Source organism: Phodopus roborovskii, unplaced genomic scaffold (genome assembly GCF_943737965.1).
Source record: "Phodopus roborovskii unplaced genomic scaffold, PHOROB, whole genome shotgun sequence".
Lineage (NCBI taxonomy): Eukaryota > Metazoa > Chordata > Mammalia > Rodentia > Cricetidae > Phodopus > Phodopus roborovskii.
The window spans coordinates 5,550,882-5,573,149 of NW_026126566.1; the positions used below are offsets into that span (position 1 = coordinate 5,550,882).

Genomic DNA, 22,268 nt, shown 5'->3' on the forward strand with positions numbered 1-22,268 from the left:
AAAAACAAACAACAAAAAATGAGACTCACTTGAAGCAGTAGGTAGTGTAGACTGCTCAATATTAGCTATTAGATGTTTGAATGGGTGCATTCTAACTTCAAACTCTCCCTTAAGTCACAACCACCCAGAGTAAGAGGATGATCCCTAGCTTTACCTCTCTGGCCCTCAGGGTCCTGCTGTGTCTATGCTACAGTCACTCCAGTCTTCTCCAGGCCTTCAACCTTACCAAGCTCCTCTCTGCCATAGAGACTGTATGCATGCAACTTGCTCTGCCTGGAAAGTTTTAATACACAGACTGGCAAACTTTTCTAAAGTTCCCAACAATGAGGAAACTTTCTCCAAGATTTTTTTTTGTTTTGTTTTGTTTTTCAGGACAGGGTTTCTCTGTAGCCCTTGTTATTCAGGAGCTCACTATGTAGGCCTAGCTGGTCTTGAATTCAGAGATCTGTTTGCCTCTGCCTTCCAAGTACTAAGATTAAAAGCATGTGCTGCCACATCCAGCATCAAATTTTTAAAAATAAGGAAAATCATTTTACTAAGTTCTGAGACTTTCATGCATGCATTCAATGTGATTCTCACTCTCCCTTTAACCAATCCCAAACTCACCCCTACTGCCTCCCAATTCCTCCTTGTACAAAAAAAAAAAAAAAAAATTACCTACTGAGTCTAGTTTGTGTTGCTCATGTAGCATGGGTGTGGGGCCATTTGCTGGAGTACAGTGAAGCCACCAGGAACCACATCCATAAAGAACGCTTCCCCTCCTCCCTCAGCAGCCATCAACTGTCAGCAGCTTGTGAATCTCTCTCCCTCCATGCTGGACTGTTAACTGGTGTGGGTGTGCACAGGTCTTATGCAGGCAACCACAGCTGCTGTGAGTTTATGAGTGTGAGTACAGTAGCCTGCTAAGTCCAGAGGACACTCCAGCTCTCTGACCTCTGGCTCTTATGGTATTTTCATCCCCTCTTCCACAGTGTTCCCAGAGTGTTCTGGGGAAAGCCAGTAAAACACAGGTGATGTGGAGGAGAAATGAGGAATAATAGGGAGCAAGATTTCAGAAATAAATATTTCTGACTTTGCAAACGGTTTCTGTCACAACTGTATCACTAAAATAAAAATAATCATAAGTACTACATCAACAAGTGGGTATAGCTATCACAATAAAAAGGTATTTGCAAATAAAGACATCATCAGATTTGGCCATGACAACAGCTACCACCACCTGTTTAAGAGTTTCTCTTTTTCATCTAGCCAACCCCTATTCCCCTGAGAAGCCATCTTCTATTGACTCTAGTTCTAAGTTCCCTATGTATGTATACTCCTACACCACACTTTGAAGCCCTGGTTACAATCTTAAATTAGCTCATTATTTATTAATTTTCTCAGTTGTTCATTGTATTTGCTTCCCCTTCCAGACTATAAGTAACATGGGATTATGGTTATTTTGTCTTAATGTTTAAAAAAAAAATAGGAGTAACAGTTCAGCCAAAAAAAAAAAAAAAAAAAAAAAAAGTTTGTCCTAGCCTCTAACAACACATCCAACACATCTAACTACTGTAGACATTGACATTGGCCTACACTGAAGCACCTATGCCATGGAGAAGCACAACTCTTGATGCAGTTTCCTCAGCATTTAGGGCAGGGGCTCATAAAAGTCAGATTTATGGACAAGGACAGTCAATACCTGATGAACATAGTATTCAAGGTCAAAGAGTGCAGCCACCTTCTCTTCTAGGCTGGAGCTGGAGCTGTTGAACTTGTTTATCAGCCGTACCATAATCTGCATGTCAGTCTCAAGAACAACATTCAGCTCGTCAAATTCTTTCTTCAGTTCCTCAATGGGGCGGAAAAGCTGCTTTACTGTGGCCTGCCTTGCCTAAAGAGAACAGCAAAGACATGATGAATCCAAGGGGCTAGAGACACCTCCCTAAGATCCACACAGTCTGCTGCGACCCCCATCCTTACAGAACTGGGGTTCCAAGACTGGGGATCAAATCTGTTCAAACACAGCACTGATACTTTCAAAGAGACTCAGGGAAGCCACCAGAATCTACCCAGATAGGGCTCTGTTCCAAAAGGAAACTCGGGACATTGCCAGGCATGCCTGTTCAAGTTTGGAAGGATCATTTTCTTGGGTCAAACACTGAGGTCAGGGAAAGCAAGACAAGTTCACTTTCAACCTCCAACCTCACGGGACAGCAGGAGTAGAAGGTGAGAGGACTTACACCATGGTTCTCTATCTTCCACAATCAGAATACCCTGGCCTTGCAATGCCCAATGCAGTCACATTTTAGGGAAACCCAGATGTGGGAAACTGTGGGGACGAGCTGTCAGAGCAAGAGTAATTTGCCGATGAAAATTAAATCACTGTCATTGCTGTCAATCTAGCCACAGGTGCACAATTTGTTCAACTGCTTGAAATGGCTAAATTACTGTATGTTCTATACTCAAATCTCAAACAATGGTCTCTCAATCCTCCCCACCCCCCCCCCACACACATATAAAGATGTTTAAAATGAAGTTATGTTGGAGGTGAATAAAAGACTTTAATTGGATATTTTATACGTGTGGCTCTCCACTTTTCCCCAATTTTAGTGGATAGTGTTTGTTATAAAAGAGAATCTGAAAGGTCATGGTGGTTTATTTATCTATCTTCTGAGAAAAATTAAAAGGCATATTTAAAAAAGCAGGAGGATGAGCACTTGTCAGTTCCAAACTATTCATCTATCACCTATGGTTTCTCTTCCCAGTATAAGTATTCTATAGAAATACCAACCAAAGGTATGAATCAGCTCTTAAAAAAAGATGCTCTAGCAGAGTTAACACATCTCTGTGGTGCCCACATTCCATCTTTGTGTTTGTTAAACCCCCATGAAATGCTCTTGCAAATCTCAGGTAGAGGTGCTCAGATGGTGAACACAGCCAGCAAAGAGGTCTGGGAAGGCTGAGACACTACTTAGAGCCCTGGGACAATAGAAGCAATAAACAAGGGAGCATAACAAATAAATGACTTCTCTCAAGGATCTCCTTGAGTTCGAGGCCGGCTCCATCTACAATAGTGAGTTCCCAGACAGCTGAGACCTTGTCTCAAAAGGAAACAAAACAACAACAAAAACAAAAACAAGCAAATAAAAACAAGTGACTTCTGCCTCACAAACATGATGGTTTCTGACTCTAAAGAAAGTCTGTTAAAGAACACATACATCCCAGAATTCAGGGAGGCAGGGAGGCAGAAACAGGTGGATTTCTGAGTTCAGGGCCAGCCTGGCTACAAAGTAAGTTTCAGCATGGAAAAAGAATTTAGTCTGAAATAATTATAAGCTCATGGGAAATTATAAAAATGAAGTAAGAGTATTCTGTACCCAGTTTCCCCCCAAAGCAACATCTTATATAATGGCAATATAACATCAACGGCAAGAAAAGGACACAGGTACAATAGTTCTTGTAAGTTTTATAATAGGTCTCATAATACAATAGAGTTATATTGCACCATCTTTTATATGTATACTTTTGCATGTGTATGTTTTATATTTTATAGATATATATGCTCATTCTATAGTTTTATTCAGGTTATAGATTTATGTAGCCATCAGGACAACCAGACTATAGAACTGTTCTACCCCTACAGAGGAACCCATTGTTCAGGCTCTTTATAGCTACATCACGTGCTCCCACTGTGTTCCATCCTGAAGCCTGATAACCAGTTTTTTTTCCCCTCCAGCTCTATAATTCTGACATTTGGGGAACGTTATATAAATGGAACCACACAGATTGGCATTTTTTTCACTAAGCACAATGCCCTTGAGATCTACCCGAGTTACTGAACACATCAAGCGTTCATTTCTTTTTATTGCTGAATATTTCATCATATCCATACAGTTTGCTTAATCACTTACCTGCTTAAGAACATCTAAGCAGTTTCTAGGTGTGGGGTATTATAATACACCTGCTCAACAGGAGAGATGGTTTAGCTGGTAAAGCACATGCCACATGAGCCTGACAACATGATTCTATCCCTAAACTCAGGTAGAAGCAGAGAAGCAATTCCTGAAGGTTAACCTCTGACCTCCACATGTACGGATGGACAGACAGACAGACAGACAGACAGACACACACACACACACACACGTCATATACATGACAGGTAGATAGAAAGATGATAGATGATAGACAGAACTTGTATAAACACATGAAGCATATGTGTTATTTTTCTACAATAAATCCATATAAGCACAATTGCTGGCTTATATGGTAAATATATGTTGTTTAGTTAAAAGCTGACAAACTTGCCAGGTATTGGTGGCACACACCTTTAATCCCAGCACTCAGGAGAGAGAGGCAGGGAGTCCAGGGAGGCAGAGCTAGTTCCAGGACAGGCTCCAAAGCAATTCAGAGAAACCTTGCCTCAAAAAAAAAAAAAAAAAAAAATCTGGCAGGCAAACTTTTCCAGAGAGTATGTACTATTGTACATTCCTATAAGCTATGTATAAAATGCCCCAGTTTAACCATATATTCACCAGTATTTAGTACTATCTTCACTTTTTTATGTCCTAACAAATATTTACTAGCATCTCTTTGTAGACTTAACTTGCATTTCTCTAATGGCTAATGATGCTAAATAAGTTTCCATGCTTCATGCTTGTCTATCATCTACACATCCGTTTTGGTTAAAAAAAAAAATTAATTTCCCGCTTTCTAAATAGGTTTGTTTTTAACTGTTGAATTTTGAGGATTGTTTATGTATTTATTCTAGATAATAGTCCTATGTTGGGCTTGGTATATAACTCAGTGGCAGAGCATTTGCATAGGCATAGCACCCGTAAGGCCCTAGGGTCTATCCCCACTACTATTATACTTTGTTAGATACACATAGTTTTCACATTTCAGATGCCACAATATTAACTGCCACTATCCTAGTACTAATGTTTTAGGGCTGAGGGTGTAGTTTAGTTGGTAGAGTGCATACTTAGCATGCATGAACCATGGGTTTGATTCCTAGCACATAAATTAGATATGGTAGCGTCTGCCCGCATCCTAAGCATTCAGGAAGGGTAGCATTCAGGAAGGGTAGCAGGAGGCCAAGGCTCAAACTCACCCTCAGCTACATTTTGAGTTTGAGGTCAACTGAGATACATGAGCCCCTGCCTCAAGAATAAAATTGTGCCAGGCAGTGGTGGCACACACCTTTAATCCCAGAATTTGGGAGTCAAAGGCAGGCAGATCTCTGTGAGTTCCAGGCCAGAGAAACCCTGTCTGAAAAACCAAATAAGTAAATAAATAAAAAGGAAATCGGGGTGAGAGATGGCTCAGCAGGTAAGAATGCATACTCCCCAGCACAGCACAACAGAGCCAACCCTGCTAGTGCAGGTGTGGGTGAGCCAGCCCAGAAACTGTGAGCATGGGCGGCCTGTCCCCATTAGCCATCTGCCTTGTGGTGGCATGGGTGGAGGAGAGTCACCCTTCTCCCCCATGCCCATCACCATCTGGGGCAGGTGAGAGAGCTGGCCCTGACCCCCACCAACCGCACCACGCAGGAGAACAGGCCCTGTACTTCACATGGCAGTGCAAGAGGCCAGCACTGTTAGTGCAGGTGTGGGTGAAACAGACCCAAAGATGTGAGCAAGGGAGCGCTCTCCCCATTTCCCATCTGGCAGACCAACCCTACAGCTGCCCAGGCCTGACCCAAGGATATGGCTTGGACTGCCCCATCAACCACCCCATCTATGATCTGCTGGAGCCCGTGAAGGGACCTGACCTGCAGACCAAAAGCCACAACACAGGACAACAGAATCCAGCAGGAGCCCTAGGGAGGACCCAGCAACAATAGTGTGGTAGAAACCGGAGGCCTCGAACCACACCAATGACGTTTTGTAATGAACAATTGCAAGTAAAGACAGACAATGGGCTCACGGCATGGACTCACTGTGTCACACTGCGACTTCCACGGTGAGATTTTTAAGTTTTTCCCCCTTTTCTTTTCTTTTTCCCCCTGTTAAATTTTGTTTTACGGGGGATCGGGGTTGCAGGGACAGACATATAGAATAAACTTAAAAATTATTCTGCTACTTGATAACTGTAATTTCGCTAATTTTATAAATTGTGATATAAATAACTGATGTGCAGGATATCTGATAATGCAACCCCTGTGAAAAAACCGTTCCACCCCCAAAGAGGCCTTGACCCACAGGTTGAGAGCTGCTGCACTAAATAAATGTATTTGAAATTTTTAAGGTACCTATGGTACCTATGAGGCCTTCAGTTTATCTCTAGAACTGAAAAAGAAGTTAATAAAACAAATTCATAAAGTGACAGAATGGATTTAAGACAGTAGGAAAAACCCTTCGTGTCAGAGAAACTCAGAAATCTCACAACACTAGAAGCTGATCCACACTTAGAAAGGAGTGTGATAGTCTCCAAGGCAGGAAAGATGCTGGCTGTATTTAAGTAAGGTTCTATGATAAACAGACAAGCAGTGTAGAGACTGCTCATTCTTTGGTAAAGGATTTTGTTTTTTGTTGTTACTGGGTTTTTTTGCTGTTTTTGTTATTGGTGTTGTTTTGTTTTTTTTTTTTTAAAGCAAGAAACGAAAACTTTAATTTTCAATGTTTGTGGTATTTTACAGTACTAAGTAAATATTGGTAGTACTACTTTCTCATTTGTGTAAACATGTGTACCTGACAGGAATTACTAGCATGTGTGAGGTCCAGAGCTACATCAGCTATTGACTGTAGCTCATCCAGCTTTCAGGAGGGAGAAACAAGAGGGTCTGGTGTTCACAGACTCTAAGGACAGACTGACCTTGCCCCACGCCCACCCCCCAAAAAAGCGGAATGCTGATAGAAATTGCATTAAACGTATATTTTACTATGTTGAACCTTCCAATTCATGTACACAGTGTATTTACCTACTGAAGTCTTTAATTTACTTACATCATCGTTCATCAACTCTTAACTTTCAGTATAGATCCTATATATATCTTCTTGGCTTTATACCTAAATATTTTCTTTTGTGTTTTTTAGTTCAATTTCCAGATATTCATAGCTAGTATATACAAATACAACTGAATTGTGCTGGTATTACATCCTGTGACCTACTTGAATTTACTAATACTAGAAAGGTGTTTTGTTTATTAGGGTTTCTCTGAGATTTATACTTAGATGATCTATGCCATCTGGAAATAAGAGTTGGGTTATTTCTGTTTTCCTTTTCCAGTTTAAATGACTTTTATCATCTCTCTTTGCCTTACTGACTTGGTTAGGACTGTTTTAAATGAGTGATGAATTAGTCAGGGTCTCTAAAAGAACAGAACATAGAGAATGACTCTTTATAGAGAGGAGTGGGGGTTTATTCAAATGGCTTACAGGCTGTGATCATAGGCAACAATGGCTGCCTATGAACAGTAGGTCCAAGAATCTAGTAGTTGTTCAGTACATGAGGCTGGATGTCTCAGCTGCAATATACACCAGAATCCAGAATAAGTAGGCTCTAATTCTAGTGAAGAAATGGATTTGCCAGCAAGGGCGAGGAGAGCAAGTGGGCAAAGGCAGCCAGCTTCCTTCTTTCCTGTCCTTTTACAGGATACCAGAAGAAGGTGTGGTCCAGATTAAAGCTGTCTCTTCCTATTTCAAAAATCTAGACTACAAATGGGTTTTACCACTTCAAATTAAATTAAGAAAAAACACCCCCCCCACAGGTGTACCCAGGCATTTTGGGTTCAGTGAATTCCAGATATTGTCAATTGGACAACCAAGAATGTCTACCACAAGTGCTGAGTGAATAGTCTTGTCTTGCTCCTGAATTCACTGGCAAAGTAGTTAGTCTCTCACTATAAAGTATATTTGATAGTTTTTCTCATATATCTCTTTTTGAAATGGAAGAACGTTTCTATTCCTGGGTGTATTTGAGTTTTCATCATAAACTGGTATTGAATTTCTGTCACATATTCTTAATATCTCAATCGATATATGATGAGGTAATTTTTCTTCTTCAGCTGCCAGCTGGTGGTTACAGGGATTGAGTTTTATATTTTTGTTTGCATGTTTCTTATTTCTTGAGTCATAATCTTGTTATGCAGCCCAAGTTGGCCTCAAATTCACAACTGTCTGCGTTGGGGCTACAGGTGTGCACCGCCACACCCAGTCTGACGTGTTTTGTTACACAGAATAAGAAATAGCCTTTGAGGTACTGTTTCTCTATGCAGCCCTAGCTGGAACTCTATGTAGACCAGGCTGGCCTCAAACTCACAGAGCCCCCTCTGCTCCTGCATCCCCAGTGCTGGGATTAAAAGCGTGCGCCACCACATCTCTGTAATAATCCACCTTCAATTGTAGTGTTTTATTCTTTTTGTAAATCGAACTTGATTTGTCTCTATCTTATTGAGGGCTTTTGCATCTATTTTCATGAGGAATGTTAATTTAAAGAGGTTTTTGGTTTTTGTGATTTATCTGCTTTAGGCAGAAGTAGAACCCCAGCCTCATAAGATAAGTTAGCAAGTATCACTTTTGCTTCCACTTTCTGGAAGACCGTGTCGAGTTGATTGATGGCCACTACTTTTCAATGTTTGGCAGATATTGCCAATCAAACTATTTGAACATCAAGAATTCTTTCTTGGACCATTCTCACTTACAAAGCAAATCTCCATAATGGCTGTAGACTGTTCAAATAGTTGCCTATGGGTAAGTAAGTGTCAGCAGCACATTCTTGATTTCTTGCAGTGCTGGAGACTGGACTGAGAGCCGTAACCAGGCTAACCAACTGTTCTGCTGCTGGGCTTCAGCCCCAACACTTGGCTCTGTGCAGCTCAAGGCTGGTCTTACACTGGTGCCCTCCTACCTCTGCCTCTCAAATGCTGGGGTTACAGGGTGACTACCACACCTAATCAGCTGTATTTTCACTTGTGCTTAGTTCAATATGCTTTTTTACTTCCTTTTTTACTTCCCTTGAGACTTTCTATTTAACGGATGTTTGCTACTACTATGGGTTTCCACTTTGATCCCTTTATGAGCAGAGAATACTCTGTAAATTCTATTATTTTAATTTTGTTGAGATTTGTTTTATAACTCAAGATGCAGCCTCACCTGTGACTGTTCATGGATACTTGAGAAGAATATATATACATACACTGCCAGTGTTGGATAGGATGTGCTACGAATATCACGTTGTTCTGGCTGTTATTTAGCTATTTCATGTCCTTTCTGATTTGCTTTTTTAGAAATTCTAAGAAAGGGATGGTAAAGTTCCTAAATGTAACTGTGGATTTATCTGTTTATTTCTTTTAACTGTCAGGTTTTGCCTCAAGTATTTTGACATAAAAATGAAAAATATTAAGATTATCGTGTGTTTAAGTGAACTTACCCTTTTATCTTTATGCAACAGTTCTTTATCACTGGCCATTTTCTTTGCTTTGAAGTCACTATCACTTGATGCTAATGCAGCTATTGTCTTTTTAAAAAGAAATGCTTGTGTGATATACCTTCCATTTTTTCATTTTCAGCCTTCAACCTTTATTATATGGGTTTCTGTAGGAAGCATGTTTGGGCTGTTAAAAAAAAACTTGTATTATAATGTTTTAGTTGGTATAGACTATTCGCATTTGATGTATTTACTGGAATATCCGATCCCAAATCTGCCACTTCTATCCCTTCTGTGGGTGTCTAGTCTATTGGAGGTGATGGTGGTTTGTCTGGAGTTTTGGTTGAGAATCTCTGTACTCAAGATTGGCTTCCTGCCTCTACTTTCTCCAGACTGTGTTCTTTGATTTTTGTTTACCTTTTCTTGTCTTCCTATAGCAAGGCAGCATACATTTTAGAGAACTCCATCTTGGCTTATCTATAGTGTTTTTGCACATACACTGATTTCTCTAGTATTACAATATACCCAAGTAACTAACTAACAAGCTACTGGCATCAGGATCTTAACCTCTGAATGGAGTATAGAAACTGCTATCAATTATGTTACTTCCTTCTATAATTGCCTTAAGATATTCTCAGTGTGCATCAGGAACAGATGAAGTCAATACAGCTTGTTTTGAGCATCAAACAACTTTAGTATTCAAACAGAAGAGGGTAATCTTTCCCCTCGTTTGTGTTCACTGATCTTTCTCCCTTTCTGATGTTCCAAGTTTGCTTCCATGATTCCTTCTCACCTGTAGAATACTCTGCCATCCTTTTAGGGTAGATAGACAGGCAGTAAATGCCTTAGTTTTCCTTTGTTTCAGAAGGTCATGACTGCCCTTTCACTTCGAAAGGACATAGTATGGGCTATGGAATTTAAGGCATGGCTCCTTTTCTACACCTCTGAAAATGTAACTCATACTTACAGCCCCTAAGGCTTCAGAGGAAAACACACTGTCCCTCCTTCACACTTCCCTCATACGTGATTTTTCCTTCGTGCTGCATGAGATTTTCTTTTGCCCTTTTAGTTTTCAGAAGTTTTACTATGCTGTGTCTAGATGTTTGTTTCCTCAGTTTATCAAAAAGAATCCATTTGGCTTCATGAATCTGTGGTTTTTATGTCTCTCATCAAATCTGGAAATGGTTCAGTTAGAATTTGTTCCTCGTGGTTCCTTCAGCTTGGTTTCCAGTCCCACATCTTTCTTGTGTTTGGAACTCCAGGGACACAAATGTTAGATCTTTTGTTGTTCCACAGGTGCCTACACTCTCTTCTCTTTTCCCCAGTCTATTTTAAATCTAATCAGATACTTTTCCATGACACCTGTAGTCTGCTATTGATCTAATCCGGTGAACTTTTAAATTTTATTGATTGTATTTTCAGTTCAAGTCAGCACTTCTCATCTAACTTCCTATGGCTTCAGTTACTCATGGTAACTATGACACCGTATTAATTTAAAAATTCCAAACAATTCCTTCTTTAAAAAACATTTTAGCCAGATGGTGGTGGTGCACACCTTTAATCCCAGCACTCAGAGGCAGAGGCAGGTAGATTTCTGTGAGTTCAAGGCCAGCCTGCTCTACAGAGTAAGTTCCAGGACAGCCTAGGCTAAACAGAGAAACCCTGTCTTGAAAAACAAAACAAACAAGAAAACAAAATATTTTAATTATATGGGTTGTGGGGAATATTTACATGCACATGAGTGCAGAGCCCACAGAGGGCAGAGGCATCAGATCCCTCTGGAGCTGTAGTTACAGATGGTTGTGAGATGCCCAACATGGGTGCTGGGAACAAGACTTGGGTTTGTTCTTATTCTCCAAGCCATCTTTCCAGTCTTCCCAATAAAATAATAATAATAATAATAACAACAACAATAATAATACTTAAGTTTGAATTTACATTGTTTTAAATAGAAAAATCTCATGCTATCTTGCTTCTGTGCGCCACCACAGACATGAACATCCCTTTGTCCAACATACGACAACACAAACAACTGCACATACTACCTACACACTAAACAAGTTTTATTATGGGATACAGGGATTGTTCTATTTTATTATAATTGTCTTTAATCCCTTACCTTACCTAATTTATAACAAACTTTTATTACAGGTATACATTATAGGAAAAAACCTAACACAGTTCAGCATTATCTATAAGGAGTCTTAATACACATTCCCCTTGGTAAGAGGAACTACTGTTAATTCTATACGGTCTATGTGGTGGTTGAATGAAAACAGACCCATTGGCTCATAAGGAGTAGTACTATTTGAAAGGATTAGGAGGTGTGGCCTTGTGTGAGGGAGTAGGTCACTAGGAGCAGGCTTTGGGATTTCAGAAACCCAAGCCAGGCCCAACTGTCTCTCTCTCTCTCCTCCCTGATGTCTGCAGATCTGAATGTAAAAATTTGCAACTCCTTAAGCACCATGTCTAGGCATGGCAGGCACGTTTCCTCCCATGATGATAATGGACTAAATCTTTGAAACTGTAAGCAGGCTCTAATTAAAGCATTCCTTTATTAAGAGTTGCTATGGTCAAGATATCTCTTCACAAAAATAAAACAATGAAACAGTCTCTGCCTCTCTGCGTGCGTGTGTGCATGTGCGCTTCACTTCTTTACTGATGCACTGATTTGTTTCAAGAGTGCTAATAGGTACTTATTAGGCAATTTAAAAAAAAATTTTAAAAGTTGTTACTACATTTCTACTATTGAGTCATTTTAGTACTTGTCTTAGTCTGCTCAAGCTACTATAACAAAATACCATAGATTGAGCAACTTAATAAACTTTTATTCCTTACAATTGTAGAGGCTGAGAAATATAAGCTCAAGTTGTTGGTCAACTGCGTTTCTAGTTGAAGGACCCTTCCTATGGAGCAGACAAAACAACAGAAAGGAATGCTGATGTCTTCTCTTCTTCTGAGAGCTCCACCCCACACTCATAGTCTAAGCTTAATTATCTCCAAAGTTGTAGCTCCAAATAAAATCATATTGGTGATTAGAACTTAAACATATGCCTTTGGGGGGAACATAAACATTCAATTCATAATACCATCAGTTACTGTCTCACTTAATTCTAAGTTGTGATTTTTTCCAGGGTATCTGATGTTATTAAACTTCTTTGTTAGTAGGTAGTCAGTCACCTGCTAGTTTTTATGTATGTGCTGGTTCTAGCATACTTACATGGGCTATGACTCAAATTACAGTTTAGTTTTCAGTGTTAGTCTGGTCTGTTTCCTTTGTGCAACTTCCATACTGTAATCCAACTTTCAACCCTTCTGTTGAATGGGTTACATTTAGGACTTCGTTTGCATATTTGAACTTTCCATATCTACTCCTTTTAGATCAACCCCTACCCTTCAGCCTAGGCTGGGAGACAAAGAACATTTGGCAGGACCTTGCAAACGGAAGAGTAGTTCTCCCTATCAGTCTCTACTGATACCATCCTTGTAGGGCAGCTGTCTGTTGCCACAAGGGCAGAAATTGAAGAGTACACTCCCTGAGCACTACCTCATCAGAGAGAAGTGAAAATCTATCTCAGTGTCGCCGGGCAGAGGCATTCAAGCTCCCCTTCAGGTTTCTGTTCACACCAACCCTGAACCACAATCAATCTCTACTCCCAAGGAGAGGTGCAGCAGTATGTAGGTGTGTGCATGTGTGTGTGTACCAGCTCCATGACTGGTCTCTGCTGGTACACCAAGAAAGGATGCAGAGAGTAGCTACCAGGCAGAGAGCAGAAACTCGGCCACATGTCACCACACAGATGAAGCATGTCCGTATTATCTAACTGCCATTGTCATTGGGTGCAAATTCAGGCTCCCCGGTTAATTTCTGCTGACCCTGGTACAGGAATCAGAATACTGGGCTGCTACACAATTCTACACTCTCTTACTTATCTTCTATGGGTAATGAATGTTTATTATGGGGTATTGGTCAGGGTCCCATTGTCTTTGACAGAAGTAGGACAGGTACTGTCAAAACAGTATTTTTTACTTATAGACTACTTCTATTCTAGCTAGAAACTTTCTTGTAGTGTTTTAGAACCTGCTACTCAAGCTAAGCTTAGCAGTACATGTTAGAACTTAGCAGGCTAAGGCAAGAGTATCTCATGTTTGAGTCCAGCCTGTGACACAATGAGCTCCAGGTCACCCTAGGCTATGTACTGAGACCCAGTCTTGGAAAACAAAGAATCTTTTAAGTTATCTAAAACCTGCTGGCATTTCAGCACCTGAAATTTTCCAGTGTCCAGGTAGATGACTCAGAGATACCAACTTATCATCCTTAAAGCTCCAAGATTCCTGTCCAACACACTACTTTCTTACCACCTTTTACAAACTCCATATTGCATCTACAGTTATATCCAGGGGTTTCAGTTGTCTGAACAACTGAACATGGGAACATGAGCTTGCCACGGAGTCAAAAGCTTAAAGTCATACCATTTTCTAGTCACACTTAAATTTTTTTTACATGTATTTATTTAATGTGTGTGTGTGTATGTGTGTGTGTGTGTACATACTTATAAGTCATCATAAGTACATGTATATGTATGGGTGCATGCATGTGTGTGGATCAGAAACAAACTTGTAGGACTGAACTCAGGTATTCAGGGTTAATGGCAAGTGCCTTTATACACTGAGGCATCTTGCCACACCTGAGACAGCTTTTTTGAGAAGAAACTTCATCAAAATGAAGTAACTATCAATTCAAAAGAACCGGCAGATACCCTTTCTCCTGCAAATTTCATGTCAAATCTGAGAAAATACAATTGAAAGATATTGCCAATATCTGACAGGATTGTTTTTTTATAAACACAGCAAGTGTCACCCTGCATTTACAAGGTGCCACAGAAAATAGACTTAAAAACTAATTAGCTAAAGGATAAAAGGCTCTTAGCCAGGAGCAGGAGACCTGTAAAAACAAAACAAACTCAAGCCTATTTCAAGTCAATCTGTTTGTCCAGAGCCAGTGCTGACCAATGAGCTGAGTCAGTCTAGACCAGCCACACGTGAGAGTAGGGGGACCTGACCCTGACCCCAGCCTTCTGGGCACTGAGGCAGGTGGATGGTTCCACCTGCAGCTACCTAGGCCTTGCTGTTAAGCTGTTCGGTGGGTTCCTCTGCAGAGGGAAACAGATTCTTTAAACAACAATGGAAAAGTTACAATCTTTGCCCTTACATTTTTCATATCTTTCAACAATTGCTCATAGTTTTCTATACTAATTAAACTATGAAAAGAAAATGTCATTGTTTGAGAAGAAAATTTCAACTGTACTTACCCAAAAGGAAAAGAGAAGTAAGGTTCAGTGAGTTTTCATCCACAGAGAATACGGAACCTGCAACAACTTCTAGGTTCCTTACAGACCCACACGATGCCCAGAAGGAAGAGTGACAAGTGGAAAAGGTCTAAAGCCCTGGCCACAAGACACTAATCTTAAACCTAGGCTTCCAGACACAAGCGTTCTCCTGGCCTCTCTTTAAGTAGGTGGTACATTAGCTTCTCTCCACCACTCTCTGGCCAACAATACGTCAGTAAGGTAGAACCCCACACATCACTTTCTTTATGAGCTAAAGCTGTTACCCTGCCTCTTCTTTATTTATATTTATATTTGTAACTATATTTATATTTATATTTATGTGTGTGCGTGAGTGACTCACCTGCATGTACATATGTGTTCCATTTGTGTGCTTGGTGCCCAGAGACTAGAAGGTGGCACTAGACCCCATGACTGCAGTTACAAAAGTTGGAAGCCATCATGTGGGTGTTGGGAATCAAACCAGGGTCCTCTGCAAAGAGTAACAAGTGTTCTTATCCACTGGGCCAAGTCTCCAACCTGCTCCTTCCTATTTATTTATTTATTTATTTATTTATCTTTATTTTATTTGCATTCTGAAGCCAGAATTACAGACAGTTGTGAGCTGCCATGTGGGTGCTGGGAATTGAACCTGTGTCCTTTGGAAGAACAGTCAGTGCTCTTAACTTCTGTGCCATCCCTCCAGCCCCTGCCCCTTCCTTCTAACATGCTCTCTCTGTGATACACATGTGACTTTGGTAAGATAACTGAAGACAAGAGGACTTTGGGTTTGTACTGGTTTGGCTTGATTATTCAAGACAGAGTGTCTATGCAGCCCAAGCTAGCCTGGAAATTTACTGTGAATGTCCCAGCAAGCCTAGAACTCAATATTCCTGCTTAAGCCTCTAGAGTGGTGGGATTACAGGTCCGTGTCGCCATGCTTGACACCTCATATTTCATTTATAAATATCTCCATCATGACTGGTTTGGGCTCTATGAATCTACAAGTTTTTTATTTATTTTTTTTAAATGCATGAGGCCCTTGCTGACTTCTACTGTTGTGTTCCACTGGTTAGCATACTGACATTTGATAAGATGCACATCCTGGATTAGTCTGTGATCAGTTTTGTTAGATGGCATTTGAAAGGAAAACAATTGGCTGCTTCAGTGGGTTCTAAGAATAAATATTAGGTAATATTTATAAAGATTTAAACATCATAATCTTTTGCCTCAGCCTCCCTGAGGTTACAGATGTATGCTGTCACATCTGGCTTCAAAACATCTTAAATAGGTCGACACTGGCTCCACGGTAAAGGTTCATTAGTCTCAGAAACACTTCCACAGAACCTGGAGGGCTCCTGGGACCACATGGTAGAGAGAGAGAGACCCAGTCCCCCCAAGCTGCCCTCCGCTTGTGCGCCACAGCTTGCACTTCCCATAACTGTGATTTGTTTTTTAAATCTGAAGGACCTAAGCCATTTTGAACTAACATACAAACTATCAAGGACCTAATTCCACTCTCTTAAGATTCTCCCAGTATTCAAGAGAAAGGGCTGAGAGGCAGTCAATAGCAAAAGAGACTGTGAGGAAGAAAAGGAGGAGGAAGCACTTGGATCTGCACAGCAGATGTCAAAGAAGGTTCCTTCAGGACCAGCAGGTCTCACTGAGAACATACAGAAATGCTTTGATATTCCCCAGATACTATGCGAACTCTGGATCCACATCAAAGTATTACTTCCTCTGGGTATGAGCTGTATCAGTAAGCCCCCCCCACACTCACCCCCCCCCAAAGCTAGGGGCATAAATTCTCCTGTTTTTTCTTCTTATACCATAGCCTGTGTGGAGAGTTAGGGCTAGGGAGACTTCAGTCAACCTCTCATCCCCCCAGATTTTATGCTTAAGAAACTAGAGGCCCCTGAAAGAATATATTTGCTACATTTTAAAAAGACAAAGACTCAGACATTGTCCTCTCTTGTCTTCCTCCCTATTTAAAAAGAATTAAAGGTTTATTTTTATTATATGTGCATGAGTGTTTTGTCTACAAGTATGTCTGTGCACCACCTGTGTGCCTGGCCTACAGAAGCCAGAGGAGGGCATCAGATCTCCTGGGACTGGAGTTACAAACAGTGGTTAGTTCCCATGTGGGTGCTGGAAACTGAACCCAGGTCATCTGCAAGAGCAGACAGTGCTTTTAACCACTGAGCCATCTCTCCAAGCCATATTAAAACAAAACAAAACTCAAATTTGTGTCTAATCCCATTGTTAAGTGAGGGTTCTGGTTCTTGGTTATATAATCACTTGTTTTATTCTACAGTTTCTCTAAATATGTAGAATGTTGGATCCTAACCTAAAAGAAATGCTCTGAGCAGTTTTTAAAAATAGTATAAAAATGCCAAGCCATGATGGTACATGCCTTTGACCCTGGCACTCAGAAGGCAGAGGCAGGCAAATTTCTGAGTTCTAGGCCAGACTGGTTTACAAAAGAGTTCCAGGGCAGCCAGGGCTACACAGAGAAACCACATCTTTAAAAAAAGAAAATCCAAAATCCAAACCAAAAGAAAAAAAACATATAAATTTTTTTTTAATTTGTCATAAATCACTTTTCAAATTATATTACATTATTACTCCATGCCTACTACAAAAGTTTCTAGGTAAAACCAATCTCTACCAGTAAAAACTAACAAAGACCATCACATACCTGCTCATCCTTTGAATTCTCTGTCTCTGCTCCCTCCTTGAATTTTGCCAGTGCATTCTTGAGGTCCTGAGATGTATAGGTGTTGGTGTTGATGTCCAGCCTGTCCACACAAAAGCTAAGAGTCAGAAGGGACCCATTTCTCCACTAAAGATAGTGCTGATGATGGCTGGCTCCCAGTGTGAGCTTAGCCAGCCCAAGTACTCATAGTACACTGTCATAACTCTGCCATAGGACCCAACAGGATAACTGTACTTGAAGCCAAAATGGGGCTATTTCATGAGACATAAGGAACAGTAGTCTACACTGACAAAAGGCTTTTAGCTAGCTGCTCAGGCAGAAGCAAGTCTGTGCTGCTGTCTTCTGAGCCTGTGTCCCAGAAGAGCCTCTGAGAGCAAAGGATTCAGACACAGGGGTAAAGGGCACCCCATCTATAATCATCTGGGGAGCAGAGCAGGGACCTGAGACCTCTAAAATGTCCCAGACTTGATCTCAGATTATGAAATGGGTAGATTCACACATTAAAAGTCAATGTCTGAGTACTGAAGTGGTGTATGTCAGTCCAACAGAGGAACAGATTTGAAAAACCCAGAAGGAAAATCACCTTCTCTAGTCATCTCCAAGAGGATGGAGTAAAGAGGATGGCAGGGATCTCAAGAACCTACGGAGACAACAGCAGTTTCCTCCCAACCTCCTAGAGCTGATAAGTTTCAGCTAGTCATCCTGACTGCAGAGAGCCTCTTGGGTGGGAACAAAGTGAGGTCCCATCCTGAGCTCTCGGCTCAGCCAGTGAACAAAGGCCAGAGCAAGAGCGATGCAGACAAATGCAAGTGGGCTGGCATTTAGCCAGGCTGTCCAGCTGTGGTTGGATTAAAGACACAGCAGGACACTATAGGTTGGGAACTGGAGTACACAGACATTTCAATTCTTAACACGTGTACCCAACGTCATACATTGTGTTCACATACCCAAACTCTGAAAAGCCACATGTTGCTTCTCTTTTAACTCAGTCCAGTGATGTTCTAGCCTCAAACTTGGCAAGTTTTCCCTAAGGCCTCACATACCAATCGAATGCTCATAATCCTCCACTTACTCACAATTTAAGCCACATATAGTACATTTTCGAAATGTCCACCATTCACAGCACACCATCACAGTTCTGACAGGGCTAGGGCCCAGGAGTAGTTTTTTAGGAAACGGTTCTACTAGAAACACAAGGCCAGATATAACTGAAAATATTCTAGACATAGATGCACAACTAAGACTGCAAGTTATGGTTTAATATGCTTTGTGTTGTAGGATATAAAACCAGACCCTTTTACCCAATACCATGGTGATCCCCAAGACAGGCACAGTCTCTCCTGATTCAGTATCCTGCTATTTTTCTGGTTTGCCAGCAAAGAAATAAATAACAAAGAAACAAACAACGGACAAATGACTTAACCTCTTAAAAAATCATTTACACTTTAAAAATGGGATCAGGTGGGATTTCCATCCACCTTTTCAAAATGTTTCTAGAGCGACTAAAAATTCAAATTTACAAAATAGTTAATAAAAAATATCCCTCTGGATTGTACAAGCAGGGAGGCGGGACTGACAGACATGCGGCAAGGTTAGTCAGACTCGGCTTCTTCTTTCTGAGCCTGGACTCTGGTTGCCCACTGTCCATTTTCTGCAGGCAGATCTGTGCTTGGCTGCCCCCCACTTCAGCCTGCTTGCCCTCTGAGCCCCTCTTCCCTTTGCTTGCACTTTCTTGTCTAATAGTTTGTCCTTTCCCTCAGCCTTCTTTGGCTCCCATCCACCATGGAAGGGGTGGCTTGGCCAACAGTTTCATGGAGAGGCGTTGGGCTCTACCTTGGCCGCTCAGGCCATGCTGCTAACATCCCTTTTGGCGTTTGTGGCAGCACATGGTAGGGGGTATGTGGTGCCAAACCTGCCACAGAACTCCACTGGCCAGCTGCCAGCCGCCAGCCACACAGAGGGTAGTGGGAGAAAAGGACACTCCAAAGGAAGGAAGATGGCCACTGTCCTGCTCTATTCCGGATTCCAACAGGTCTCAATATCTATTAGAAGGATGTGTGTTCAGGACTCTCCTCACCCAGCTGATTCATCATAAAGAATCTCTCAGGCTCTGAGAAAAATACCTGCTTTGTCTAAACCTCAGTCCCAACTAATCTCCTAGAGCTAACCACTCCATTTCCCGAGTACTCCCCTCATGTGTCATCGGGGGCTACTCCTTTCAGGGTGCGCTCCTTTAAGTGATCGGCACAATCTCACAAGTGGGAGAGATGTAAGGTTCCCTCCCTCCACTGTCAAGCACATGGGGTCACCACTGCTCTGTCCCCATCCTTGGGAGCCAAAGATTCAGGAGCTGTAGGAGGAATAGATTCTCCTCCTCCTATACTTGGCAAGACTAATCCCATTTCCTGCCTAGCACATGAGAGACAGGGGTCAACCTGGTCTACACAGCAAGTTCCAGGCCATCGATAACAAAACAAAAGACAGAGTGCCTCACTATGTAGCTCTGGCTAGCCTGAAATACTGCAATTAGACAAGATGGGACTCAGAGCTGGCCTTGGAGCTGTCCTGTCTCTGCTTCCTGAGTTTACTTTGTTTTTCACTAATTTTTTTTCCTGTTTTCATTGCCATTTGCTCTGTTACAGGTTCTGTCCTTACCATACTGCTAACACTGTTCTGTTCCAGTTGTTGGTTGGAGGGGGGGCAGGGTCTCCTATATCTCAAGCTGGGCTCAATCATGCTGGGAAGCTCTGAGTATGATCTTGAACATGTAATCTCCTGCTTCCTCCTGGTTTTATGTTGTGCTTCATGAATACTAAGCAAGTACTCTACCAGATAAACTATATTCCCAGCCCCACAATTGTCTAACACTGTTCATCAAAATTATTAATGACCGATAATCAAGCCTGATGGATTCCCCACTAACTTCATGTCCCCCTCTCAATCCACAGCATTTGATAGCACTCCCTTCTTCTAACTCTCCTGGTTTGTCACTATGCTCACCCAGCTCATCATTCCTCCTCTATCTCCTTATGATGCCTCAGTCCTGAACAACCTTCTTTTTCTATCTCTATGGTGAGACATTAAAATATTTATCTGACACTGATGTCCATACTAATATCTTTAGTTCAAAGCCCTCCCCTCAAACAGCAGGATCTACACAACTACCTGCTAGGATTAATCACCATTAATTTTCGACTTCATCAGGTTGGGGGGCAAGGAGGGGGAGGGTGCTTAAAGGGACTGCTGCGGGACACACTTCTAGGTCAGGCAGAGACCTGGCATAGGGGAAATCTCCCAGGAGTCTATGAGAGGACCCCAGCTTTGACTCCCAGCAATAGTGGATAAGTAGCCTGGACTGGCTGACTCCTATGACCAGATTGGTGCCTGGCCCAATTGACAACAGAGAAGCATCATCTAGCAACTGATGGAGACAGATGTAGAGACCCACAGTTAAACATTAGGCAGAGTTCAGGAATCCTACAGAGGAGGAGGAGAAATAAGTATAGGAGCCAGAGGGGTCAAGGACACCATGAGAAGGCTTACACAATCAACTAACCTGGGCCCACAGGGACTCCCAGAGACTGCATGGGACTGACCTACAGACTTTGTATATATGTAGCTTGGTCCATTTATGGGACTCCTAACAGTGGGGAAAGGGGCTATCTCTGACTTTTTTACTGGCTTTTGGGATCCTACTTCTCATCCTGGTTCACCTTGCCCAGCATTAATACATGGTGAGGTGCTTAGCCTTAGTACAATTTGATATGTCATGTTTTATTGATACTCACAGAAGACCTGCTCTTTCCTAAATGGAGATGGAAGGAGGGAGGGCAGACGGGGGTAGGGGGTGGTGGTGGGGAATGGGAGAGAGGGACTAGGAGGAAGGATGGGGATGGGGGAAGGCTGTTGCTGAGATGTAAAATAAAAAGATGGGGACTTAGCATGTCTGTATCTGTAAAGGCATTTCAAGTGCCAATTAGATCATGAGGCCTCTGTCCTAACCAAGGGTGCAATTCCTTGATGGATTCATAATACAATGGCATTTGCGGGAGGTGACAGAGATAGAAGGTAGATCCTAGTTAAAGAAAGTAGGTCACTGTGAGGGAGGCGAGTCCTAGGGGCAACATCTTCCTATATCTGCCTCCTGTTCTCTAAGACATGAGTTACTTGGCTCTGCCATGCCCTCCCTATCATAATGTTGCGACTCTTCTGAAACTTTAAGCCCAAATAAGTAATTCCTTAAGTTATTTCTCTCAGTGTGTGCTCACAGAAAAGGGAAACTAACTTGTGTATTGACTGATATATCTTTGGTCTTAGAGGTCTTTTGCTCAAAGAAAAAAAAAAAAACCTACCTGTATTTATTTACTTATGGTACAGGTGTGGTTCCATGGCATGTATGCGGCAGTTGGGACAACTTGCAGGAGGCCGTTCTGGCTCTCTTCTTCCACCATGTTAGTCCCAGAGATAAAACTCAGGTTATCAGACTTGCCAACATGTACCTTTGCCCTTTGAGCCAGCCAGCTGGTCCATCCACGTGAGTCTCAGATGTTTAATACATACCTCACACTTATTTGATAAAAAACATCGCTCATGATACTTGTCTCTAAAAATATGGTCCAACTGCAACTTTTCTATTTCAAAAAATAGCACCTCCAAGCACTCAAACCCCAAAATGATGCCTTATTCCAAACCTTCTCCACTCTTCATCTAAGTCATCAGCAAGTCCTTTCAGCTACACTTCAAACTAACTCTCTAAACTCACTCACTCCACATCACGATGCCCTGGGCTTGGACACAGCACTGTCCCGCCTGGTCCCGCTGAAGTGGTGTCCAGGCAGTTTCTGTTGCTTCTTCCCTAATTTCAATCTCTTATCCAG

General features: G+C 41.7%; 1 protein-coding gene across 4 annotated transcripts in view; it reads right to left on the reverse strand.

Annotated features, from left to right (window-relative positions):
• Sil1 (SIL1 nucleotide exchange factor) overlaps positions 1-22,268 on the reverse strand; it is a 218,031-nt gene that overhangs the window by 54,473 nt on the left and 141,290 nt on the right. For all 4 annotated transcript variants that reach the window (XM_051202275.1, XM_051202272.1, XM_051202273.1 and 1 more), the window contains exons 5-6: positions 17,374-17,473; positions 1,682-1,873 (exon numbers count right to left, since the gene is read on the reverse strand). In XM_051202275.1, the coding sequence (XP_051058232.1) occupies positions 1,682-1,873; positions 17,374-17,473 (292 nt within the window). The remainder of the gene's footprint in view (positions 1-1,681; positions 1,874-17,373; positions 17,474-22,268) is intronic.